The sequence below is a fragment of the Rhinolophus ferrumequinum genome, chromosome 8 (genome assembly GCF_004115265.2).
Source record: "Rhinolophus ferrumequinum isolate MPI-CBG mRhiFer1 chromosome 8, mRhiFer1_v1.p, whole genome shotgun sequence".
NCBI lineage: Eukaryota > Metazoa > Chordata > Mammalia > Chiroptera > Rhinolophidae > Rhinolophus > Rhinolophus ferrumequinum.
Window position 1 is genome coordinate 16,647,607 of NC_046291.1, and position 23,101 is coordinate 16,670,707.

General features: G+C 42.9%; 1 protein-coding gene across 3 annotated transcripts in view; it reads right to left on the reverse strand.

Annotated features, from left to right (window-relative positions):
• Positions 1-21,596, reverse strand: part of TTLL4 (tubulin tyrosine ligase like 4) — a 39,042-nt gene extending 17,446 nt beyond the window's left edge. For 2 of the 3 annotated variants that reach the window (XM_033112417.1, XM_033112419.1), the window contains exons 1-3: positions 21,341-21,596; positions 3,206-3,366; positions 699-2,273 (exon numbers count right to left, since the gene is read on the reverse strand). In XM_033112417.1, the coding sequence (XP_032968308.1) occupies positions 699-2,176 (1,478 nt within the window). In that variant the 5' untranslated portion in view covers positions 2,177-2,273; positions 3,206-3,366; positions 21,341-21,596. Of the gene's footprint in view, positions 1-698; positions 2,274-3,205; positions 3,367-21,327 lie in introns of all 3 variants that reach the window. The other variant, XM_033112418.1, reaches the window with a different exon arrangement.
• Between the last annotated feature and the right edge of the window lie 1,505 nt (positions 21,597-23,101).

The window sequence follows — 23,101 nt, forward strand, 5'->3', positions numbered from 1 at the left end:
GGGGAAAGACGGTATATACGTCTTTTATGTTCTCTGAAGTCCCTCAGAACATACAAGTACAAAATTCTGCATTCAGAACCCCATCAATGACTGTCTGGTAATGGACTTCAAAGGTCCTTAGGCCTCTCTCTGGCCAAGGCCTGGGTGAACCAAGGCTCGAGAGAAGTAACAAGGAGCCAAGAGAAGCAGCCAAGTACGTGTATGCTCTAACGCTGAAACGGCTGTCACACCAGGAATGACTGAGAACCTGATTGGGTTTGGAACTAAGGAGAAAAGTCACAGGCTCCAACAGGTGATGTCTGGAATTCTTATTTCTACCTGGTTATAACCTAAAGCAAGGGGCAGCAAACTGGGTCAGCAAACTCTTCCTCTAAAGGCCCAGACAGTAAATATTTCCCGTTTTGTGGACCATTCAGTTTGTCACAACTACTCACCCCTACCACTGAAACAAGAAAAACGTCATAGATGGTAGTAAATGAATGGGCAAGGCTCCATTTCAATAAAATGTTGTTTACAAAAGCAAGCAGTGGGTGCGATTTGGCCTGCAAGCTGTAGTTTGCTGACCTTCACCCTAAAGTGAAAACCAAAATTCTAGGGCAACTGAAAAATAAAACCTTTAGAGACACAGGGTCAGTGTCACCAAATCATGGTGTGTATACTCTACAGCTCTAAAGAACCGAAAACTTTCCCCCACTTACCCAATCTCCCTAGAAGATGAGTCCAGCTCCCTGGCTTCTTTAGGCCCCTCCTTCCCAAGCTGGCCCAGATGGATGGAAGAGAGGCGGGTGGCCACGTCGGCTAAGCCACAGGGCTGAGGGGGAGAAGGCAGAACTGGAATTTTGTCTTCTCTAAGTGGTGGGGAGTCGGTCGCAGACCCACAGGCAGGGCTGTGGCTGAGCCCGTTGGCGTGTGAGGCAAGGAGGTGAATGCTGATGCGCTTGGTGCAGAAGACGGTGCTATCCAACTCCAAGGCGTCCGAAGCTCCGGGGAGGGTCCTACCGTCTGCGCCAGCATCCTCCTGCGAGAATGGCGGGTCTACTGCAGGAGGTTTCCACTGCCTGTTCCTGTTGAGATCCCACTGCAAGCTGGGGTTCATGAAACAAGACTGATCAAACTGGCAGCCTTGCCTCGGCGGCTCAAGGCCTCGTGCAGTCAACTTCCTCACGGCCTCAGTGAACCGAACCTCCCTGCTCAGAGCCTGGGAAGCAGAGTCGCCATCCAGGCCAAAGGGATGTGGCTTTGCCCTCGTGGCTAAGTTACTCTGGTTAGACTGGGGAGAGGCAACACTGGTGGCGGAAGTGTCTAAGGAGCTGGGGGAAGCCAGGGTGCTACGGGCAAGAGCATCCTCTAGGACGGTGCCATTGCTCTTGTGTGGGACCTTGTGTTCAATGGGCTGGAGTACACAGTCTCCAGTGCCCCCTGAATGATGCCAGGAGGCAAGGTGGATCCTGGGTGAGGACAGTGGCTTCAGGCCCTCTGTGGCCTGTGATAAAGGCACTTTTGTGCTATTTGGCCGCATAAAGGAGTTGTTATTTAGCATGGGCTTGTAGGAGGAGGAGGAGAAGGAGAGTGGAGATGGGATCTTCCCTGAGATGGCAGAGGCCAGGCTATTCCCTGAAGGGATTTCCCCGGCTGCTCCCAGGGAGAAGTACGGATCTGTGGATGAGGACGCCGTGGGCTGGGCCATGGGGGAGACTGGGAGAGACGAGGCCTGATTGGCAGTGAGTCTGACAGTGAAGCTCTTTTGAGGGACAGAAAAAGATCTTCTTTCTGACGGGCTTGAACGCAAGCAGAAAGACTCCAGTTGCTGGTACGTTTTGTGCCTACAGTTGGAGCGGCGGTACAGCAGGGTGTGGCTGACCAGGTCCGGGAGAGAGTGCAGGTAACAGGAGTTGCCGTGGCCTGCAAGGACAGTTGTGGGCCCAGGGCTACATAAAGTGCTGGGGCAAAAAAAACATGCTGGTTGGGGTGGGCCCAACTCTGCCGAAAGTGTCCCCACGTGCTTCTTCTCCAGCTTCCAGATCGGCTTCACCTGCTGATGAGCCTGAGGCCAGACTTTGCCCTCACAGCGTTTCTCAGGTGGCAGGGCAGGTGTGGGGCCCACGGGACCCGTCTGCTTAAAGCCGTTGCCCTGGCGGAGGCCAATGCTGTAGTGCTCCGTTCCCGCTGAGGCCATGGGGGGCCCACATCATGGCCACACGGCCTCATGGCCCGGCTGAGGAAAGGTGCCACACGCCTCCAGTAGCGGCAGCTGCATCCTTGAAGTCCGTCAGCTTGAAGGGGAGAGAAACAAATGGGAATGTCACAGTCCCAGGAGGACACATACAATGCGACAGCAGTCCCCAGGTAAACGACAAAGTCCCACATCAGTATTCCTTGGGTGACCAGTCTTGGTCGTCATTTGGAGCCCTGGGAGAAGAACACTAGATTCTTAGGGTGTTTTCAGTGCCCTTCCTGCTGCCCTCATGTGATCAAAGCTGGCGACATCAAGGACTAGACTTCACAGCTCTGCCACTGTGAGTCTGCTCACCTGATGCCTCTCTCTCACTCAGAGGGCCAGTTCTTTTCTCTCCAAAAACAAAAACAAAAAAACCCATCTTTTTGTTTTATTATCCACAACTTTACATGAGGGGCTTCCTTCCCTCACCTAACATTGGTGTGGCTAGGAATAAGGCCAGTCTGGGGGTGACACAGAAACCATCCAGTATCTTCTTTCTCACCAACCAATTATGAAAGGTCAAAGATCATTCGAGAAACAGTTTACATCTACTGCTCTTTGACCAAAGCTCAGCTGCTCCTGGTGTGGTCTACTTTTCAGCGAAGTACGACAAGTTCAGAGAACTCCCCTGACCTCTGGAGCTGGGAAAGTAATTTCATTTCTTCAAGAGTCTTGCCAACTGTATAGACTTAAAGTCCGTCCCAGGTGTTGGTGGGAAATAAAAGAAACAAAATGGAAGTAAATACCAACATTATTTTTACTTAAAATGACTTTCTTTCCAGTGGGTCAGGAGAGTTCAGGGAGTAGAATATAGAGGCAAGAAGAAGGGGACAGAAGACAGAAGCCTTCTTTACTCCAGATCCCAGGCTGACCTCAGGGACGGAGCCTGTCTCCTATGTTTCTCATTCAGTGTTGCCTCTAAAGCAAAAATCTCTGAACCGGCTGTAGTTCTGGGTCCCAAACAGTCTGTTCAGCAGGGTCACTTACTTTCTAAATCAACTGCACAAAACAGTCTCCAGTTTTCACAACTGCAGGGAAAGGTGGGCCTTCTTTCATGACAGCATCCGGAGGAAAAAACAAGATCCTTTTATAAGAAGTCATTCATCTGAATGGAATCCTGGCCTCCTCCTCAAGTGTTTTCAGAGTGGCTAGAGGGAAGGAATTAGCAGAGAATTTTTTTGTTCAAGTTACATTTAAAACATAAAATTCAACAGGGAGAGGACCTTGTATTTTGATGAGACTAATGGCCAAGGGAGATCCATGATTCCTGTTTGCAACTACAAAAAGCCTGCAGAAGCCACACGATGTCACCCTCTTCCTGCAAAGGCTGACTTATGTGGATTCTTTCTCAAAAGTACAAAACCCAGAACTCATCACTACTGATACTCAAAATGACAGTGGGCTAAAACAGCGCAAGTGTTACAACTAGATTTTGATGCCAGTAACTTCAAATTAAGGTTCAAATTAAGGACAGTAAAAGGACCTCCACCATGTCCAAACTCCAGAAGTACTGTGCGGGGCACAATTACAGTCTATGCACTCATGGACAAGTGGCACACACAAAGGAAGAGGCAAATCATGCCTGTGACTTTACAATGTGACACACGAGTGCACATGCTGTGTACACTCAACAGATTCACAGTCCCAGCTCACGGAGTCCTCTTTCAGGATTCCACGTCTTGCCCCACCGATACAACACCGCAGACACCCCAAAGTGATGGGAGGAAAGGGCTAAGGAAATGAAACTTGGGGCTGGCACTCCCTTAAGAATATCCCACCTGTGGTTCCCGTGTGCATCCTGCTATGTCAGCCCTTCATGTCTTTACAAGTGCTGCTCCCTGGAGCCCTTTCCTTCTCTTTCACCAGACTTCAAAACGATCAGCTAGAATATCACCTTCTCCAGGTAGCCTTCCCGGACTCCCTTGTTCAAACAGGATGCCTCACCTCTGTGCATGCCACCATCATGGTTTCTCTTACAACGAGCTTTAAGTATGGACTGCTCATCTGACTAGGAGCAAGAAGCACATTTTCCTCCTGCTGTTGTCGCCAGTACAGGGTCTGGTACACAGTAAGTGCTCAATAGTCTGTTGAATGAATAAACTGAAAAATACAATGAATGAGCGGGAAACACTCAAGTACTGAGGAATGCTAGTTTGGGTGCCTAACGAATGCCAGGTACTGTGCTACGCATTTTGCCTGTATTATCTCATTCCATCTTCACAGCAGCCTCACCTTCAATTTCTGATGACGACTCGGAGACTCAGAAGAGCTACGCAACTCTTCTAAATTAAACCACCAATAACGAGTGGTGCCTAGATGAAAACTCAGGGTTGTCTGACTCCACACGACCTCTTAAACAGGAATGAAACACACACAGTCACTATCCCCTCAATTAGCCCTAAGCTCCTGGTACCAGACAAAAGCCAGGCTGGAAATACTCTTCCACTGTTTATACTGAGCTCCTTTGAGAGCGAAGTGACTACTTCATTCTCATCAGCACCACAGCCAATCCCACTTTCCTTTGCAGCCCTGGGTGCCCTCTGCACAGACTGCTCAATGTCTCCCTCTCCGCATTTGTACTGTGTGAATCCTCAGTGCCAGGAATATTGCACACAAGTGTCCTGGCATCTAGCTGACTTGATTTCTAATGCAAATGAGGAAGAGGGAGGCGAAGCTGCAGGTGGCCTGCTTCCAGGCAGAATGGGAAGCGGGCCAGAGGGGTGCCCGAGGAAAGTGGATTCTCTTCTAAGAGGATTCCAGCTCTCACATGTCTCTGCAATGGCCATTTCCCACTCATGGTTGCCTCTCATAGTCCCCATGATGTGTAGGATGGCAACTTGGAAAAGGGCCGCTTGTCTTCCCAGAGATGCATATCTAGACCCAGGGGCCTAGCAGGTGAGAAGATGTTTCTGTCTCTCTTTTTGGGAAATAGCCCCCCAGCTCGTAAGAAACATTCAGAGATGGCCAAGATAGCTCTGTCAGAACTGCCAAGCAAAGGCAAATCTGTCCGGTCAGATAATTCGGAGAGAGTAGCTTCGAGAACATGAAGTAACCAGTATCACTCATAACACTGTCACAAACGTTCCAACCTGGCATCACTGTTTTTGGTTCAGAAGTAGTGTCTGGTGTAGACGAGGAAATGATGATTGCTAAAAGCCACTTCCTTCTTTCTGCTTACAGACAATCCTGATGAAATCAAAGCTCCACGTGATGGGAAAGCAGAGACCTAGCTCTAACATTCAGGCTGCCCGGGTCCCGGCCCTGACTACTGCCACAGGTCACCTTCTCCTGTGTGCTGCCCTCAACAGCACTGCCACCGAAGTGCCAGGAAATGACCCCTTCACCCTACAGGAATGCAAAGTGACAAACTTTAAAAAGCTTTAAAAGGCCCAAAATAGAAGAAGTAGAGGAAGTGAGAAAGTAGTTCTCAAATCTAACATACTAAGAATAATGGTTTCTGCCATAAAATCAAAGTCCAGGTGGGCAAACAATGTCTGGCACCCAGACCCTCCGGACAGCACACACGCAGCAGGCGCGTTCCAGACCGTCCGGACAGCATACACGCAGCAGGCGCGTTTTCTGCCAGGTCATAAAACCTGTCCCCCCTGTGGTGTACTTGGGCTCCTGACACAACGTCTGCAAGGCCCTTCTCCCAGCTTCCCTCAAATTTCTAAGTGAACTGTGATGCTACAAACTTGCTGTGTCTGTGCCTTTGGAATCCAAGAGACAGGTTGCCCATCTCCCAGGAAATATTTTAGGATGAGACATCAAAGAAAAGAGAACAAGGAGAAAAGGTACTAATATTTATGTATGTAGACGGCCACTAATGGAAGCCTTGTTTCAAAAACACCCGACTTAACCAAATCTAAACTTATAGTAATTGGTGATTATGTCAATTAAAAGGAATCACAAGCTCCATTCTTTTCATTCAATTTACATATGTATTTTTCAGCCGCATCTGTCCACTACTTAAAGACCAGCAAAGGCATTCATACACACTCTCTAAGTCCGAACGATCCACCATCAATTGACCCTCCAATCAACAGTTTACAAAGAACTTACTTTAGGAAGAAATAAACAGACCTCATCTGGAAAACAATATTTTGAATAATCTAACATATTTTAAAGAGCTACTAATATTGCACCTTTCTTGCTCCTACACATTGTCCCTGGGCAACAGGAGGCTTACTTAAGAAGCAAACAGGGGGTACGAAAGTTCAAGTTTAGAAGAAACAAGCCTGTGTCTGGCTAAGTTCCTCAAAGTCCAAACCGGAATATGCCCAGCTGAAAAGAAAGGTTAGTTGAGGGCAGAGCAGCTGAGGAAAGAGTTCTTGGGAAGAAAAGTCCCTCTGAAACAGTTCTCAGGACATTTTTTATGCTTACGCAAAAACACAGGTCTGGAAGAATATACACTAAACTATTAGGGTGGTTATCTTGGGGGAAGCGGTGGGATGAAGGATTGGGCAGTGGAGGGGAGTGGGCCCCGTTTCCAGGTTACTTCACAGGCATTTGTATTGTTTGATCTTTCAAAAACAAACAACCACATACTACTTGTGGGAAGTTTTTCCAAGAGTCTCCAGGGCACTGCCACTACTCACACCCATGTGGCATCAGCGGCGGCCACCCCTTGGTGACTCACGTTAAACAGAGCTCTGATGAATAGAGAATCCATTCAATGCTGAAACAACACACCTGGAATGTCTGGGGAAAGACTAGCGAGGAAGTCCCATAACCCCACTGGGTAGAGGTGGAATCTAAGTAGAAAATTCACATACAGCACAGTGCGTGGCCCACACTCAGTCAGGTGACGCTCACCATCATACTCACTATTACGGACACCAAATGATCTGACCTTCTCCCCTCAGCCCTTTTCTTAAGCTTCAATGAAGAGGGGAAACACATGGAGCAGGCAATACTACTCCACCCCCGAATTTCAGCTGGTATGTGTAATGCTCTTTTATACAAAGACATACCTGTCTTGTCATTTGGGGACTTCTGTGATATTTGTTACATTACCAGTAACTGGATTCTTCAGCTGTCAGTATGACTTGGCACTAAAAAGCAACTGAAAAGTGCTTTGGGACATACCAGGAAAAGACCCTTGCTTCTGGGTCTTTTTTTGGTTTTTAAAACTAGATATTCGGGATTTCTGAAAACATTGGGTGAAAAGGTAAAAAGTGATTGTTACTCATCTACTGCCCAGATACTGGCTCCCATACATCATTTGTCAATAAATGGAACCAAGGAACTAAAGTTTCTTGAAAAACACCTGGGGCAAGAAAAACATCACATGAGCCTGGAATATGCTGTAAAAAGGAAATACTCAAAATTTGATAGGAACATGTCATAAGATCACAGAAACAGCTAATATCATATTTAATAGTGAAACACTAGATGTTTTTTCTCTAAGATTGGGAATAAGGCAAGGATGTCTACGTATCCCATTTCTAATCAACGCTATACTGGAAATTCTAACCAGTGCAATAAGGCAAGAAAAAGAAAATAAAGGCATGTAGATTGCAAAGGAAGAAGTAAAACTATATTTATTTGAAGGAGACATGATCTTGTACATAGAAAATCCTAAGAAATCCACACAAAACCTACGAGAATAAGCAAGTTAATTAAGATTGTAGGATATAAGATCAATATACAAAAATAGATTTTATTTCTATACACTAACAACAAGTAAAATGAAATAAAACAAATAATTCCATTCACGAATAGCATCAAAAGGAACAGGAATAAATTTAACAAAAGAAGTACAAAAGAAATACTGAAAATTACAAAACACTGCTGAAAGTAATTAAAGCTCTAAATAAATGGAGAGATATAACATTCACGAATTAGAAGACTCAATATCATTAAGATGGCAATTCTTCCCAAATTGATCTACAGGATAAATGCAATTCCTATCAAAATCCCAGCGGGTTTTTCTGGAGAAACTGACAAGATGATCCTAAAATTTATATGGAGAATGGAAAAGAACAGAATGGCCAATACAATTTTGAAAAAAAATAAGTGAACCAAGTTGGAGAACTTAATACTACCTGATTTTAAAACTCAGTATAAAGCTACAATACTCAAGTTACTACGGTACTGACCTAAGAATAGACATATAGATCAACCCAACCCAATAGTGTCTAGAAATAATCCCTTACCTTTATAGTCAATTACAGGCATATCTTGTTTTATTGTGCTTTGCTTTATCAGGCTTCGTAGATGTTGTGTTTTTTACAAATTGAAAGAAGACCTTTCATCAGCAAAAAGATCATGACTTGCTTTATTGTGGTGGTCTGGAACTAAACCTGCAATAGCTACAAGATATGCCTATAATTGTCAACAAGGCTGCCTAGGCAATTTAATGAGGAAAAGGACAGTCTGTAACAAATGATGTTAGAACAACTGGATATCCGTGCACACAAAAAAATGAACTTAGACACTTACCTTACACTATAAATTCACTCAAAATGGATCAGAGAGCTAAATGTAAGAACTAAAATATAAAACTTCTGGCAGAAAACAGAGAAGAAAATTTTTATGACCTTAAGATAAAGATTTCTTAGATATGATGTCAAAAGCATGATTGATAAAAGGAAAACCTGATAATAGTCCAGCTGTTAGTTAGCTATATCACAATTAAAAACGTAGAAAAACATCACTGGAAAGATGAAAAAAAATCCACAAACTGGGAGAAAACATTTGCAAATATAATATAAAGGACTTATAGCCAAAATATACAAAGAACTCTTACAACTCACTAAGAAGATGAAAACCAACCAACTTTAAAAAAATACATTAATAGGCAATATTAAAAATAGGCAAAACATGAATAAATACTTCACTAAAGCAGATATACAAATAACTAATAAACACATGAAAAGATGATCAGCATCATTAGTCATTAGGGAAATGAAAATTAAAACCACAATGGGATACTACCGTGTGTCCCCGAAAATAAGACATAGCTGGACAATCAACTTTAATGCGTCTTTTGGAGCAAAAATTAATATAAGACCCGGTCTTATTTTAATAAAATATAAGACTGGGAATAATATAATATAAATATAATATCAAACCGGGTCTTATATTAATTTTTGCTCCAAAAGACACATTAGAGCTGATGGTCCAGCTATGTCTTATTTTCAGGAAAACACGGTACTATGTACCCACTAGAATGACTATAATCAAATAGATTGATAATACTAACTGTTGGCCAGAACATGAAAAAATGGAAACTTTCATACATTGCTGATGGGAATGTCAGATGGTCCAGACACTTTGAAAAAGTTTGGCGACTTCTTTAAAAGTTTAAAGAGAATAGACATTTCTCCAAAGAGGACATACACATGGCCAACAGACATATGAAAAGATGCTCAGCATCACTAATCATCAGAGCAATGCAAATTAAAACCACAATGAGGTACCACCTCACACCTGTCAGAATGGCTATCGTCAGTAAATCAACAAACAACTGCTGGTGAGGATGTGGAGCAAAGGGAACCCTCACGCACTGCTGGTTGGCCTGCAGACTGGTGCAGCCACTATGGAAAACGGTTTGGAAGTTCCTCAGAAAATTAAAAATAGGACTACCTTATGACCCAGCAATTCCACTTCTGGGTATTATCTGAACAAATACAAAACACTAATTTGAAAAGATATATGAAACTCTATGTTCACTGCAGTGCTATTTACAATAACCAAGATATACCGTGTTTAAAATAAGACCAGGTCTTTTATTAATTTTTGCTCCAAAAGACGCATTAGAGCTGATTGTCTGGAGAGGGGGGAAACACGGTAGAAGCAACCTAAGCGCACATCAACAGATGACTGAATAAAGAAGATGAGGTACATATATATATAATGGGATATTACTTGGCCATAAAAAATGAAATTTTACCATTTGTGACAACATGGATAGACCTAGAGGGTATTAGGCTAAGTGAAATAAGTCAGACAAAGACAAATACCATATGATCTCACTTATATGTGGAATCTAAAGAAAATAAACAAATAAAACAGAAACAAAGATACAGAGAACAAACTGATGGTTGCCAGACCTGGGTGAAAAAGGTGAAGGGATTAAGAAATATAAATTGGTAGTTACAAAATAGTCATGGGGATGTAAAGTACAGCATAGGAATATAGTCAATAATGTTGTAATAACTATGTATAGCGCCAGGTGGTTAACAGACCAATCAGGGTGATTACTTCATAAATTATATAAATGTCTAACCACTATGTTGTACACCTGAAACTAATATAATATTGAATGTCAACTGTAATTTAAAAATTAAAAACTAATAAAAGTATGAGGTAAAGATTAAAAAAAATAGTTTTATAGTGACCCAGCAATTCCACTAAGTATCTACCCAAGAGAAACAAAAAAGCATATGTCCCCACAAAGACTTATACACAAATGTTCATAGCAGCATTTTTCAAAATAGGCATAAACTAGAAACAATTCAAATGTCCATCAGCTGATAAAAGAATAAACATATGACATATTCATATAATGGCATGCTAGTCAACAATAAAAAGCAGTGAACTACTGATACATGCAACAACCTGGATTAACCTCAAAAACATTATGCTTAAGAAGCCAGACACAAAAGACTATGAGGTGTGACCGAAAACTACAGTGAATATTTAAATAAAAAATTATTACAGTAAAAGACACATTGTCATTAATCTCCCTCAAAATACTCCCCATCGCTTCGAACACATTTATCCCATCACTCTAGCCACTTTCTGAAGCAGTTCTGGAAATCCTCTTTCGTGAGTGTCTTTAGTTACTCTGTCGTGGCTGCCTCAATGTCCTGAATCAATTCAAAATGTTTACCTTTTATGGTCACTTTGACTTTGGGGAAGAGCCAGAAGTCGCACAGTGCTAAATCTGGTGAATAAGGTGGATGAGGACACACCATAATGTTTTTATTTGACAGAAATTGCCATATACCAGAAGCGATGTGTGACACGGAGCGTTGTCATGATGGAGGATGAAGTAGAAACGCTCACGAAAGAGGACTTCCAGAACTGCTTCAGAAAGTGGTAAGAACGATGGGATAAGTGTGTTTGAAGTGATGGGGAGTATTCTGAGGGGATTAATAGCCATGTGTCTTTTACTGTAATAAATTTTTTTTTACTTAAACATTCACCTCATACATAATATATGATTCAATTTTTACAAAATTTCTAGAAAAGACCAAGTTACAGAGATAGAAAGTAGATCAGTGGTTGCCTAGGGCTAAAGGTAGGAAGAGGAATGAGTATAAATGGGGATGAGGAAACTTTTTGGGGTGGTGAAAGTGTTCTACAACCAGACTTGTGGTGACAGCTGCATAACTGTTCAGATTCACTAAAAGCCATCGAATTCTACTTTTATACTGGGTCAATCAATTGTGTGGTATGTAAATTATACCTCAACAAAGCTCTTAAAAGTGGAAGGGACAAAAAGGACAGAGAGCCACCTTAAAGGCGGTCCCTCTCACCACATCTAGGACGATATGAACAGCAAAATAAATGAGTTATCAGATTAACTAAAAGAAGAATCCACGAATCCATGCCGATATAAATGAATAAAAGAATGAATGATGAGGGAGAAGGGACTCTTCCTTACAGTAGAATTCCAATTAATAAGAATAGAAAATCCCCATTGGCAACCACTACAGTAACAACTGCTTCAGGCAAAACTCATCAGTGGATCCTAAAATTGGTGGGTGAAAGATTGTTGGAAAATAGGATAATTATATTGTCTCTAAATACCTGCACCAGATTTTATTAATTACAAAGGGGAAAATCCTAACTTTAAGTGGAGAAACCTGACAGACACCACCACTTTAATAAAGTAGTCAAAGATGCCATCGTCAGAAATAGCACAAACTGACTTTATGTGCTCCATGACATGATGCATTGAAGGACACGTCATCACTTCTGTGATTTCCTGCCCAAAATGCATCATCTTCAAGGCATGAGAAAGTATCAGGCAAGGCCAAGTTGAAGGTTGTTCTACAGAGTAACTGGCCTGTACCCTTCAAATGTGTCAAACTCATTAAAGACAAAGGCTGAGGAATTATTCAGATTAAAGGAGACTAAAACGACATGACACCGGAAGACAATGTGTGAGCCTGAAACAGATAAAAGGCATTGACAATATTTGAATAAGGTAGACCAGATAATAGCATTATAGTATATGGTATTACATCAAAGTTAATTTCCTGATTTTCATCATTATATTGTGTCAATGTAAGAGAATATCCTTGTTTTAGGAATTTTTTAGGAAAGAGTCAGATGTAAAGAGGTATCATGTCTGCAGCTTATTCTCAAACATTTAAAAAAACAGTTCACAGACCAGATATGAACGAATAATAAAGTGAGTATGGTAAAATATTAACATTTGATACATCTGGGTAAAAGTAAATAGGAATTCTTCGTACAATTTTTACAATTTTTGGCAAGTCTGAAATCATTTCAAAATGAAAAAGTCATTACTATTTTAAGGGAAGCCTGGTTTTCCTCGGACCAGCAGGCAGGCAGCACCCAATCAACTTCAACGTTCTTTGAAATTAGACTGGCAGGAATGGATTTTACCATTGAATGATTCAAGATGATAAAATAGAAGTCACTCCTTGCTCCATTACCTGAAGCAGGCTTGACTGGGGGTTCCACCTGTCATCCCTGAGGTACAGGAACTGAGGTCACACGCCGCAGGAAGAGCCTCGCCAGGACACAAGTCTTTCCAACGCAGCCACTGGGGGGTGGCCACCTTCACATGAACTAGCGGCCCAGCACACTGCGCTCTAACCTGCCAGTGCATCTGCAAATTTCGGCTTCAGGGGAGCGTAAGGGGGAAGGCACACACCAGAGCCTGGCAGATGAAGTTTAACATTGAATAGCACTTTCTCTGGGGCCCATCAACACACAACGTGGGGGGAGGGCTCCAATTTTTAGGGGAGAAATGCTGTTTAAACTTGGTTTTATGTGAAAACCTCGTTGCCCAACAAAACACAAAGTTCTCGTTTTGCCTTCAATTGAGAAAGCAGTTGCTGTCAGCACCAGGCTGAGAACCAGGAACCTAGAGGCTGAGATAGCTTAGAGCTAGTCAAGGGAGCAGGGGGCAATGTGGGAAGCTCAAAGTTCTCTACAATCAGTTATTCAAGGAAGGGGCACATCATCTCTTAATCTCCTTGAAACTAGACGGGAATGTCAGATTGTAGTAAAAAGTAGGGCTAAGGGAAGTGGGAGGAGGGCTAATAAAACAGGAATGATCAATCACATTCCTTATTTAATTGACCTTTTAGAGTCAAGGAATCTTTTAGAATCAGGGACAGGAAATAAGCTGCAATTGCGCAAAGAAGACTTCAATTAAACAAAGACATATGTATCTCTCTCTCTCTCTCTCCAGGCAGAAGGGTGCTAAGTCCCTGGGACGAGAGTTGATGCAACACAGAAATTCCCAACATGCCCTGCGGCAATGCTCTCACCCTGACCTCAGCATATCTTCACTTCCACTCCTCAATCCACCAGTCCTTCCAGTTCCAAACATGCGCCCTTGCACGCACGTCTCCCAGTTACCATCATCCCTCACCAGCGGTTCCAGCTTCTACTCTGACCTCTTCTTATAAGCTAGTCTCCGGGCAGCGGTTATGGTGCTCTTTGTAAAAGGTAGTTCAAACCATCCGACTCCTGACTCTCAGACCTTATCAGAGCCACTCTTGCCCCTCACCAGGCACGTTCCCACCTGTGCTCCCAGGGTCTTTGCGTTCCCGCTAAAACACCCGAGTGGCCTAAAAGGCTCGCTCAGATCCCTCACTCAGTCTTCAGCTACTATCACCACCTCACAGAGCCTGTCTACCCTAATACTGCACACCCCTAATCATTCCCTATCACATTACCTTGTTCCGGTCTCTGTTTTCATTCTCCCAGGATCTAAAATTATTACATATTAATATATCCTCATAACTGCCGAAAGAAACATCGGAAGGATAAACAGAAACTGATTTTTTTTAAAAAAGGTTACCAATGGGATGTGAGACCTCCCTGAGTATACCTTTTCTATCATTTTGCTTTCTGAGCTATATAAACGAATCACCTAGTCAAAAACCTTACTAATTATATTTTAAAGTGAAAAACTCCAATGATTTAAACATTCCTTTGCTATTAGTCTACCTTCTCTTCCGGAATGAAAGCTCTATGAGAACTGGGACCTTGTTCGCATGGCATACGTCCAGCCCTGGAAATGTAATCAGGGTTCCTTAAACATTTGCTGAATAAACAAATGTACCCACAACAGGCATAACCAGCAAAACCACAAGATGGGCCTCTTCAGATTAAACAGGTGTTCCTCTCCTCCCACCATCTCGTTGCTACTTCTTTTCTTGGTGCAGAATCTCTGCCATCACCACACCCGACTCCTACCGATACCTTTTTTTCCTCCACCTGAGGACCCCGCCAAAATTCTCCACAGCATGTCTTTCATCCTCTCCCACAGCAAACCAATCTGCTCTTATAATTTCAACGGTCACCTGCAGGAGGACAGTCAGTTTTCAGACCTTGATCTCTCTCATGCTTCACGTCTTCATCATCAACTGTCTGCTGCACCTTTTCCACGTGCATGTCCAGCCACTTCAACCCAGCTTGTCAAACTAGCTCTGCACTCTTGACTTTCCAGTGTCTTTCAGTGGAACCTTCTTTCTCTCAGTCATCTAAGAGGAAAACGTCAGTCACTTCCGACTTCCTCTTTTCCCTTATTCTCCAAAACCACACCAGTCACAAAACTGAGATGCTTTCTTCAGAGCATGCTTCATCTTTTATTTCCAGCACCACCACCACAGAGCTGGACCACTGCAAGCATCCAGACTGAAGTCTGTGTCTCCAGAGTCTGCCCCTTTTAATGCCGTCCTGTGCTGGTCTTAACGCTAACTCCTGGGATAAACCTTTGAAACCGGTCGGTAGGCCTTTATACTCCACTAAGCCTCCTCCTTCTGAATCTTTATTATTTTACTCACCTTTTTTTCCCCCGGCCCAGCTCAAGCCCCCCTCTCTCTATGAATATCCGTTGTGTATTTACTCCTCTAATTTGACACTTTGCAAAGGCTATCTTTTACCACTGACTGCTCTCTTTTCACACGGATGTGCCGTATAAACCCACAATAGTTTTTATAGGGAAGCCCTGTGTATCTATAACAGACAAATGCAGAGCTAATCTGGCAGAAGTGGGGACATCACTGCCCTAGTTTGGCTTCCTCAGCGATGCTGCCCAACTCTCCTCCCCCAACAACTTCATGGGAGCACTGAGGCTCCCCAGAACAAAGTTTGAAAACAACAATTAATTCACTTGGGAGTGATGGATATGTTCCATGTCAATTATACCGACACAAAGCTGTTAAGAAAAAAAAAAAATACTTGACTAAAGGGACAAGAAAGGAGAGTAAAGAACTGCAGAGTATTCTAAAGATAAACAAAATGGTCTCAAACATGCCTTTCTGTTTGCACGGCTGGCTCAGCCCAATCCCTAATCCACCTCCCTCCCCCCACCACCAAGTGTAGGACTGTCACAGTAGAGCCCTGACAGAAGTCCCTGGCTCCAGCCTCTTCCCTTCTAAAGCATTCCGTCTCAGGAATCTCAACATCCTGCTGTCATCTGTATACAGCATTCAGAAACTGCCTATCGCATTCTGCCTTCCACTCTGTAATTTTGCCTCAAATTTCCTCCTTAAGTCAGAGTGAGTGATGAGCAGCCTAGGCTTGAAAAATCTATGGCTGTTGTGTCAACTCATCAGGTCTCTAGGGGCCCAGCCCAGACCAACTTGGACAAGGTATCTGTTTGTACAGAAAGCAATTATTCATTACCCACTGATTAAATCACTCTCCTCTATTACAGGAGTGTGTGTGACTCCTGGGATCTGCCGTTTCCTTTTCCTCCTCCATCTAGGTGTTTCCCTCGGTCACCAGGGGAACTCAGGACATCAGAAATGGTTCAGAGTCTACAATTCACAAGATCTCTCATGAGATTACTTTAATTGCTCCATAGTTATGTTAGAAGATAGAACTGACTTATGTGGAACAAAATAAAATGGGGAGGAGTGTAGGAACCAGACTCCCTTTCTCTTAGGAGATAAAACTAAGCTGACTCCCTAAAGAAAGCTGGAGGAGCAATGAACTTCAAGTCCTACTGAGAAAGGTCAGTACCCCAGCCCTAATGAGAAGGGAGGGTCAGTACACGTGAAGACAGGGAGCTCTTGTAGAACACAGTTCAACACAAGGAGTTAGCAAACCTGAGGGGAAAACACTGATCACAGCAGTTAGAGCCGAGGGAAGTAAATCTCCAAATTACTGAAAAAGGAAAAACAGTTGAAGGCTTAACATAATTAGGTGACTAGCTCTTCTGAAGCCCTGACCTTTATCAGCTTCAGAAAGGACCCTCTTTCCTCCTCCTGAGTGAGCTCTAGAGCAGTGGTCCTCCAAGTATGGTCCACAGAACCTGAGGGAACCCCGAGACCCTTTGAGGGGTTTCACTAGGTGAAACTATTTTCATAACAAAACTAAGATGTGGTTTGCCTTTTTTACTATGCTGGCCTTTTCACTGATGGTGCAAAAGAAATGGTGGGTTAAACTGCTGGTGCCTGAGAAACAGCACCTGGCTTGTCAAACTAGCTCTGCACTCTTGACTTTCCAGTGTCTTTTCAGTGGAACCTTCTTTCTCTCAGTCATCTAAGAGGAAAACGTCAGTCACTTCCGACTTCCTCTTTTCCCTTATTTTCCAAAACCACACCAGTCACAAAACTGAGATCCTTTCTTCAGAGCATGCTTCATCTTTTATTTCCAGCACCACCACCACAGAGCTGGACCACTGCAAGCATCCAGACTGAAGTCTGTGTCTCCAGAGTCTGCCCCTTTTAATGCCGTCCTGTGCTGGTCTTAACGCTAAACTCCTTCACCATCACACACTTCTTCACCGCACAGTGAAACAATAAATGCCAGCTTTACTTAAGAATGTCCTTGATGATGCAGTAAAAATGATATTGTCTCAATCCTCAAGTATCTTTGTAATATTCTGTGTGACAAAATTAGAAGTACATTTGTGTGCATACAGAAAATGATGGTCTCTATAAACACTTGTGAGTGTTTGAATTGCAAAATTTTTCTGTGAAACACATGTTTACTTGAAAGAATGAATGACACACAGTGATGGGTGAGACTTTGGTATTTGGCAGACATTTTCGGTGGAGGGGGAAACAAAGCTGTCACTTCAGGGAAAACAACTGACAATATTTGTTGCCAATGGTAAAATTTAAGCTTCCAACAGAAAATTAGAATTTTGACAAACTCATATCTGCCACCATGAGCTTGACAGCTTCCCAATACTTAACCATTTTTCTAATGACAGTGTGGTAACATGACTATGGTTTTTTGATACTGTGTAATAAAATGTGGCAATAATTAGAAGATCTGCATAACTCAGTGAACCACTATTTTCCAAATACTTATCACACAATATTACAGAACCACACATGGGTAAAAGATCCTGTCAAAGAGAGAGACCAACAGATTTTAATGTAACAAAGTATGAAAAGTTCAGTGATATCATTTCAGATTCAACACTGCAACTAACCTTCACAAAACCACCCTTTAACTTTTGTGTAGTACCAAAGAAGAATACTCACAATTACCAGAAAAGGCTATGGAAATATTTCTCCCTTTTCCAACTAACTATCTGTGTGAGGATGGATTTTCTTCATAATTCAACCAAAACAACACATCCCAACCACCTGAATGCAGGAACATATGAAAATTCAGCTGTCTTCTATTAAGTCAGACATTAAAGAGATGTGCAAAAACAACACCACACTTCTCACTCATCTTTTTTAAACAAAAGCACTTTCATTTAAAAAAAAATGCTACTTATGTTAACTTGTAATGGACGTATTATTATTTCTAAATGAATTAATAAATATTTCAATTTCTAATATGGTAAATATCAGGACATATGTATCCCACACTAAAAAATATATTGAAGATCCCAAAGAGTTTTTGAAGTGCTTAGCGGAGTCCTGAGACCAAAAAGTCTACGCACCTCTGGTCCAGAATACTGCTGCCTGTCCATGATACCCAGGAGGGCTCCTAAGGACAAGGTCCTTTGTATTTCAGGGTCTAAGAGAAATTAGTACTCTTAGGATTTGTTTCAAAATGCCAGGTCTGGCTTCCCAGTTCTGCCAGAAGAGGGTGAGAAGTTCAGGCATTAGAGAAAATTTTTCTCTGTATTTCACTGGCAGATCAAAGCATTTGATCCCATCCTAAAATCCAGGAAGCCAATGATCAGATTATTATTCCAAGGTCATAAAGGAATCTAGGTGAGAAAGCTAAACTCAACTCCAGATCATGAATATTAGATTCTGAAGTGAAGGCTTCATCTAGGTAAGTTTTCAGCAAGTGACTTTTCATTTACATACTCATTTTTGTGTTTGGTTATAAATTATCTGCCTTCGTTCTCCACCCCACTACCTCCCCACTCTTTCAATGGTGGTGTTCCTCTGAGCTCAGGCTTCCCACATTGCCTAGCACATAGTAAGTGCTCAATAAATGGCACCTGCCATTATTACCATAAACTCGCCCACAGCAATCTGTTCCATCCCATGACTTCAATCACCTCCTGTATTCTTAACTTTCTATCATCATCCAGACCTCTGCCATGAGCCCCAAATCTACACAACGACCTCCTGGGCCTTTCTACCTGGATGTGCTGCAGTGACCTCCACTCAGCATGTCTGATGTGTACCTCCTTTATCATTCTCCTCAAAGCTGCCCCTACTATTTCCTTCTGCATCAAGAACCACCTGGTCACTAAAGTCAGAAACTTAGGATCATTCCAGACTGCTCCTTGTCCCACTCTCCCTAGATGTATTCTGCCATCAGGTTATATCCACTCTCCCATGTTTAATCTCTCTTAAAACCCTCTCCATTCCTACTGGAACCACCATAAACCGCTCATCGTCTCTAGCCTGGTCTCTAGTTTTCTCATTGGCTCCCTACCTCCAGTCAAATTCTTCCCATGCAACCCACACACTGACACTACAGTAATTTCAAACACAAATCTGATGCTATTTCCCTGTTAATTATCTTTCTGTGGTTTTCCTGCAGCATACTCTTCAAATGGTTTTACTCATGTATACTCATGTAAAAGGATTTTTAAAAACGTGTATTCCTTGTACATCTTAAAGTTGAATTCTAAAATATTTCATCACAAGTTTAAGCCAAGTTTATTATTTTGTTAAAAGGAGGTAGATAGAAAATACTAAACATTTTATTAAAAGAATTGTGAAGGATTAACTCTAACTAGATAAACACTTTATGATAAAATAAGTTTTAACTATTTTATTGAATGACACATACCTAAACTAAAAAAAAACTCTTTAAAAATTTTTGTGTAAGTTTTACCAAATATAACTTGAAAAACCTGTGGTCCCAAAGAACATTCCAGTCACATTTAACTGTTATGTTCTTCTGAACTCAGAATATCCCAACAAGGAACAAACTTCATCCTAATAGCAATGTGTATTAAATAGGGAAAGACAAGAAGCCTTCTGGGTTTTCGAGGTAACTTAATTACTAAACGAGGCCTCCCTCAAATCAGTATTTCCAAAATATTCCATTTTGCAACTGTGGATTTTGCACTCGGGACAATATACTACAATAAAATTTGGAAATCTGAGAGATATGACATTCCCTCCACCACCCCTTTTTTTTGTAAGGTGAGTTTTAGAAGAGTTCATTTGGAAACTGAGGTTCTGGAAACTGATTCTTCTAAAGCTTTGTGTGCAGGTACTGTATATTCCTTGAAGTCTTGGGCACTGGTTATCCCAGCTTGAAAACCACTGCTCTGGAGGATACAACTGTAACTCCTTAGCAAAATATCTAATGCCCTTTGTGATCTAACCCCTATTAATTTCCCTCTTCCTAAATGTTACCGGATGGCTCCCATCAAACCCAACTCAGGTCTGTCAAACTGTTTCCAGTTCTGTTTTCAGGACTTGCCATATCTTCTCTAAAGTTACATTGTATCTGGAATGTCTTCTCACCTCTTTATTCCCAGAAAACACCTGATAATTTTTCAAGGTTCCATTCAGTCCAATCAATGAGCAGCTGGTAATTTACTGGGTACCAAGGAGGTGGTCTTTACACAAGAAATGAAGGATGGATTGGAATACTGTCCCAAAGGGTCCCCCAGCTGCTTGTTGATTGGCTAAATTAACAGGTGCTGAAGTTAAGGAAGATGCCATCTGGAGTATCTGAGAAAGCAGGAATGACTCCACAAGGAAGGAAGGGTTAAAGCACTTCCTAGATCCAGAATAGGATTGTGAAGACCAGGGAATGGGGATAATAGTTTTCCAAGTGCGTATGGGTTAAGTATCTTTTTAATGTTCTATCAGAGCACACACCACACAATATGACAAGTGCTTGTTTACTTAATTAAAATCTCCCCTAGACTACAAGCTCCGCGAACACGCCTGTCTTGTTGACCACTGTATCCCGCCAGCGCCTTCCATCGTGCCCTGGCTCATTAAATATTTGTTGATGTTTATTAAAAATTATTGAATAATTAAATGAAGAAATGGATGGATAAATGAAGAGTTAAATTCCACAGGATCTCAGATGCTGTTTCAATCTCTACAGTTTAGGATTTTTCTACAGGTACTGAAGGTGGGAGAGTAAAAATGTAGGTATCCATCCATGTTAAATGCAGCCACGAAGCCTGAGTGGAGCTTGGGCTCACACCCAAGGGAGAATTTAAACCGCAGAGTGGCGGGAAAGAGGAGGCACCGAGGCCCAGGGTGAGGGGATGCAGCAGGGTTCGGGTACCCAGAGGCGAGGCGGACTAAGTTCACAAGCGTAGAGAAAGAAAAGAAGGGTTCCGAGGAGGGGTCCAGTCCTGGCCGGGTGGAAGCCAAGGCTCCCTGGCCTCCCAGCGGATGCAGAGTTGGAGGGGAGGAAGCCGGGCTGGAGCGGAAGCGGCCGAAGGGCTGGGGACCCGCGTGAAAGGACCTGGGCAGAGGGAAGGGCGGGAGAATAGGGTCGGAGGAGAGCCGCTCCCGCGGCTCCGCGGCCACACTCACCACACTCACTCACCTAGCCGATTCAGCTTCGCCTCGGCACTGAGCTGGCTCCGCGCTGCTTGCTCCTTGGCCTGCTGAGCGACCCGGCGGCCTCAGGCGCCCCTAGCAACCACGCACCGCCACGCGACCCGCGCTCCCAGCCGCCAGCTCCGCTACCGCCTGCCACGCACTGCGCGCGCCCCCAGTGGACGGACCCAGGGCCTTGAAGGGGCGATAGCGGGGGGAGGGATGCAGGCGCAAGGAATCTCGGGGGTTGTGGGGTTGTGCGGCCTGGGAGGGCAGGCCTTCACCGGCCTCGCGCACGCGCAGTCGCTTCAGGGCGGGTGGGACCCGGGGAGCAGAATTCTGGGAGATGTAGTCCCGAGATTAAATCCCTGACAGGCTCCGTTCTGGCACTTCAGGACTCTCTCGTCTCTGGATTCTATCTAACCCCTATGGACTCTTTCATTGGCCGTGCCTTAATTCGTTCTTATAAAATCAAACATCTCGGGCTTTATTAAAGATTATTTTTCAGTCGTTCTTTCAAGTAAAAGCCTTTGAGTTTGACAGAAATCACCAGATCTACCATGCGTCCCTCCAACCCATCTTCCCCTACCCCAACCCACTCAGCAGGGTACAGCTACAACCACCTGTTTTGTGGGCTTCAGGTGTGAACTTTAGGAAACACTGACTCAATTCATTATCTCCCTAGGCAAGACAGATCGTGCCCCCTCAGTCTCAAATGTCCCTAGACCTAATGGATTTGGAGACCTAAACGGAGCTGAAGGCTAAGAAGATCTCTTCTAAACAGTATGCTACATTAATAAAGAGGACAATAAAAGATGAAACTAACCTAATGAAAACAATCTGCACCAGAGCAAGGATGCTTAACAAACAATTGATTTAGGCAACAGTCATTGATGGATACTAAAACCATCAGAGGATTAATGGAAGAATTTTACACTGTAAGGGTGTCTGCCATCACCTGTATATTTTAAGTAATCTTAGATCATGAAACATAGGACAGCTAAAAATTATGTCTTCTGATGTGATGCAATCTGAACTACACTGTAATATTTAGGAAGTAGTGTAGTTTGTCAAAAAAAATTAAAAGTTGAATCTGAATCTAATCAAGCTTTTGGCTCCCACTTCCAGTTTATAGGAAATAAAGAGAAACACCACCACAAGAAAGCAATCGGACAAATCCAGAATGTGGGCCCATATACAGATGAATGACCTTGTTTCTTCAACAATTTCAGAGTATAAAAAAGTGAGGTGTTCTAGATTGTAGAAGATTTAAGAGACATAATCAACTGCAATGAGTGGACCTTGTTTGGATCCTCATTCAAACAAACCAACTGTAAAAATATATTTTTCAGACAATGGAGAAATCTAAATATGGACTGGGGACATAAGAACATAGCCAATGTTAAGAAACCATTATTAATTTTGTTATTGTAGGACCCCCCCCTCCCAAGGATATATCCACATCCTAATTCCAGAAACCTGTAAATATTACCTTATATTATGGCAAAAGATGTGATTAAGGATTTTGAGAGAATGATTTTTGAGATGATTAAGGAATTTTCCTGGATTATCTGGATGGGCCCTAAATCCAATGACAGATGTTCTTAGTGACCCAGTGGGAGATGTGACAGACACAGAAAAGAGGAGGCGGCAATGTAACCACAGGCAGAGATTGGAGTGATATGCCTGGAATGCCTGGAGCCACCAGAATGTGGAAGAGGCAAGGAATGGATTCTACCCTAGAGTCTTCTGAGGGAATAGGGCCCTT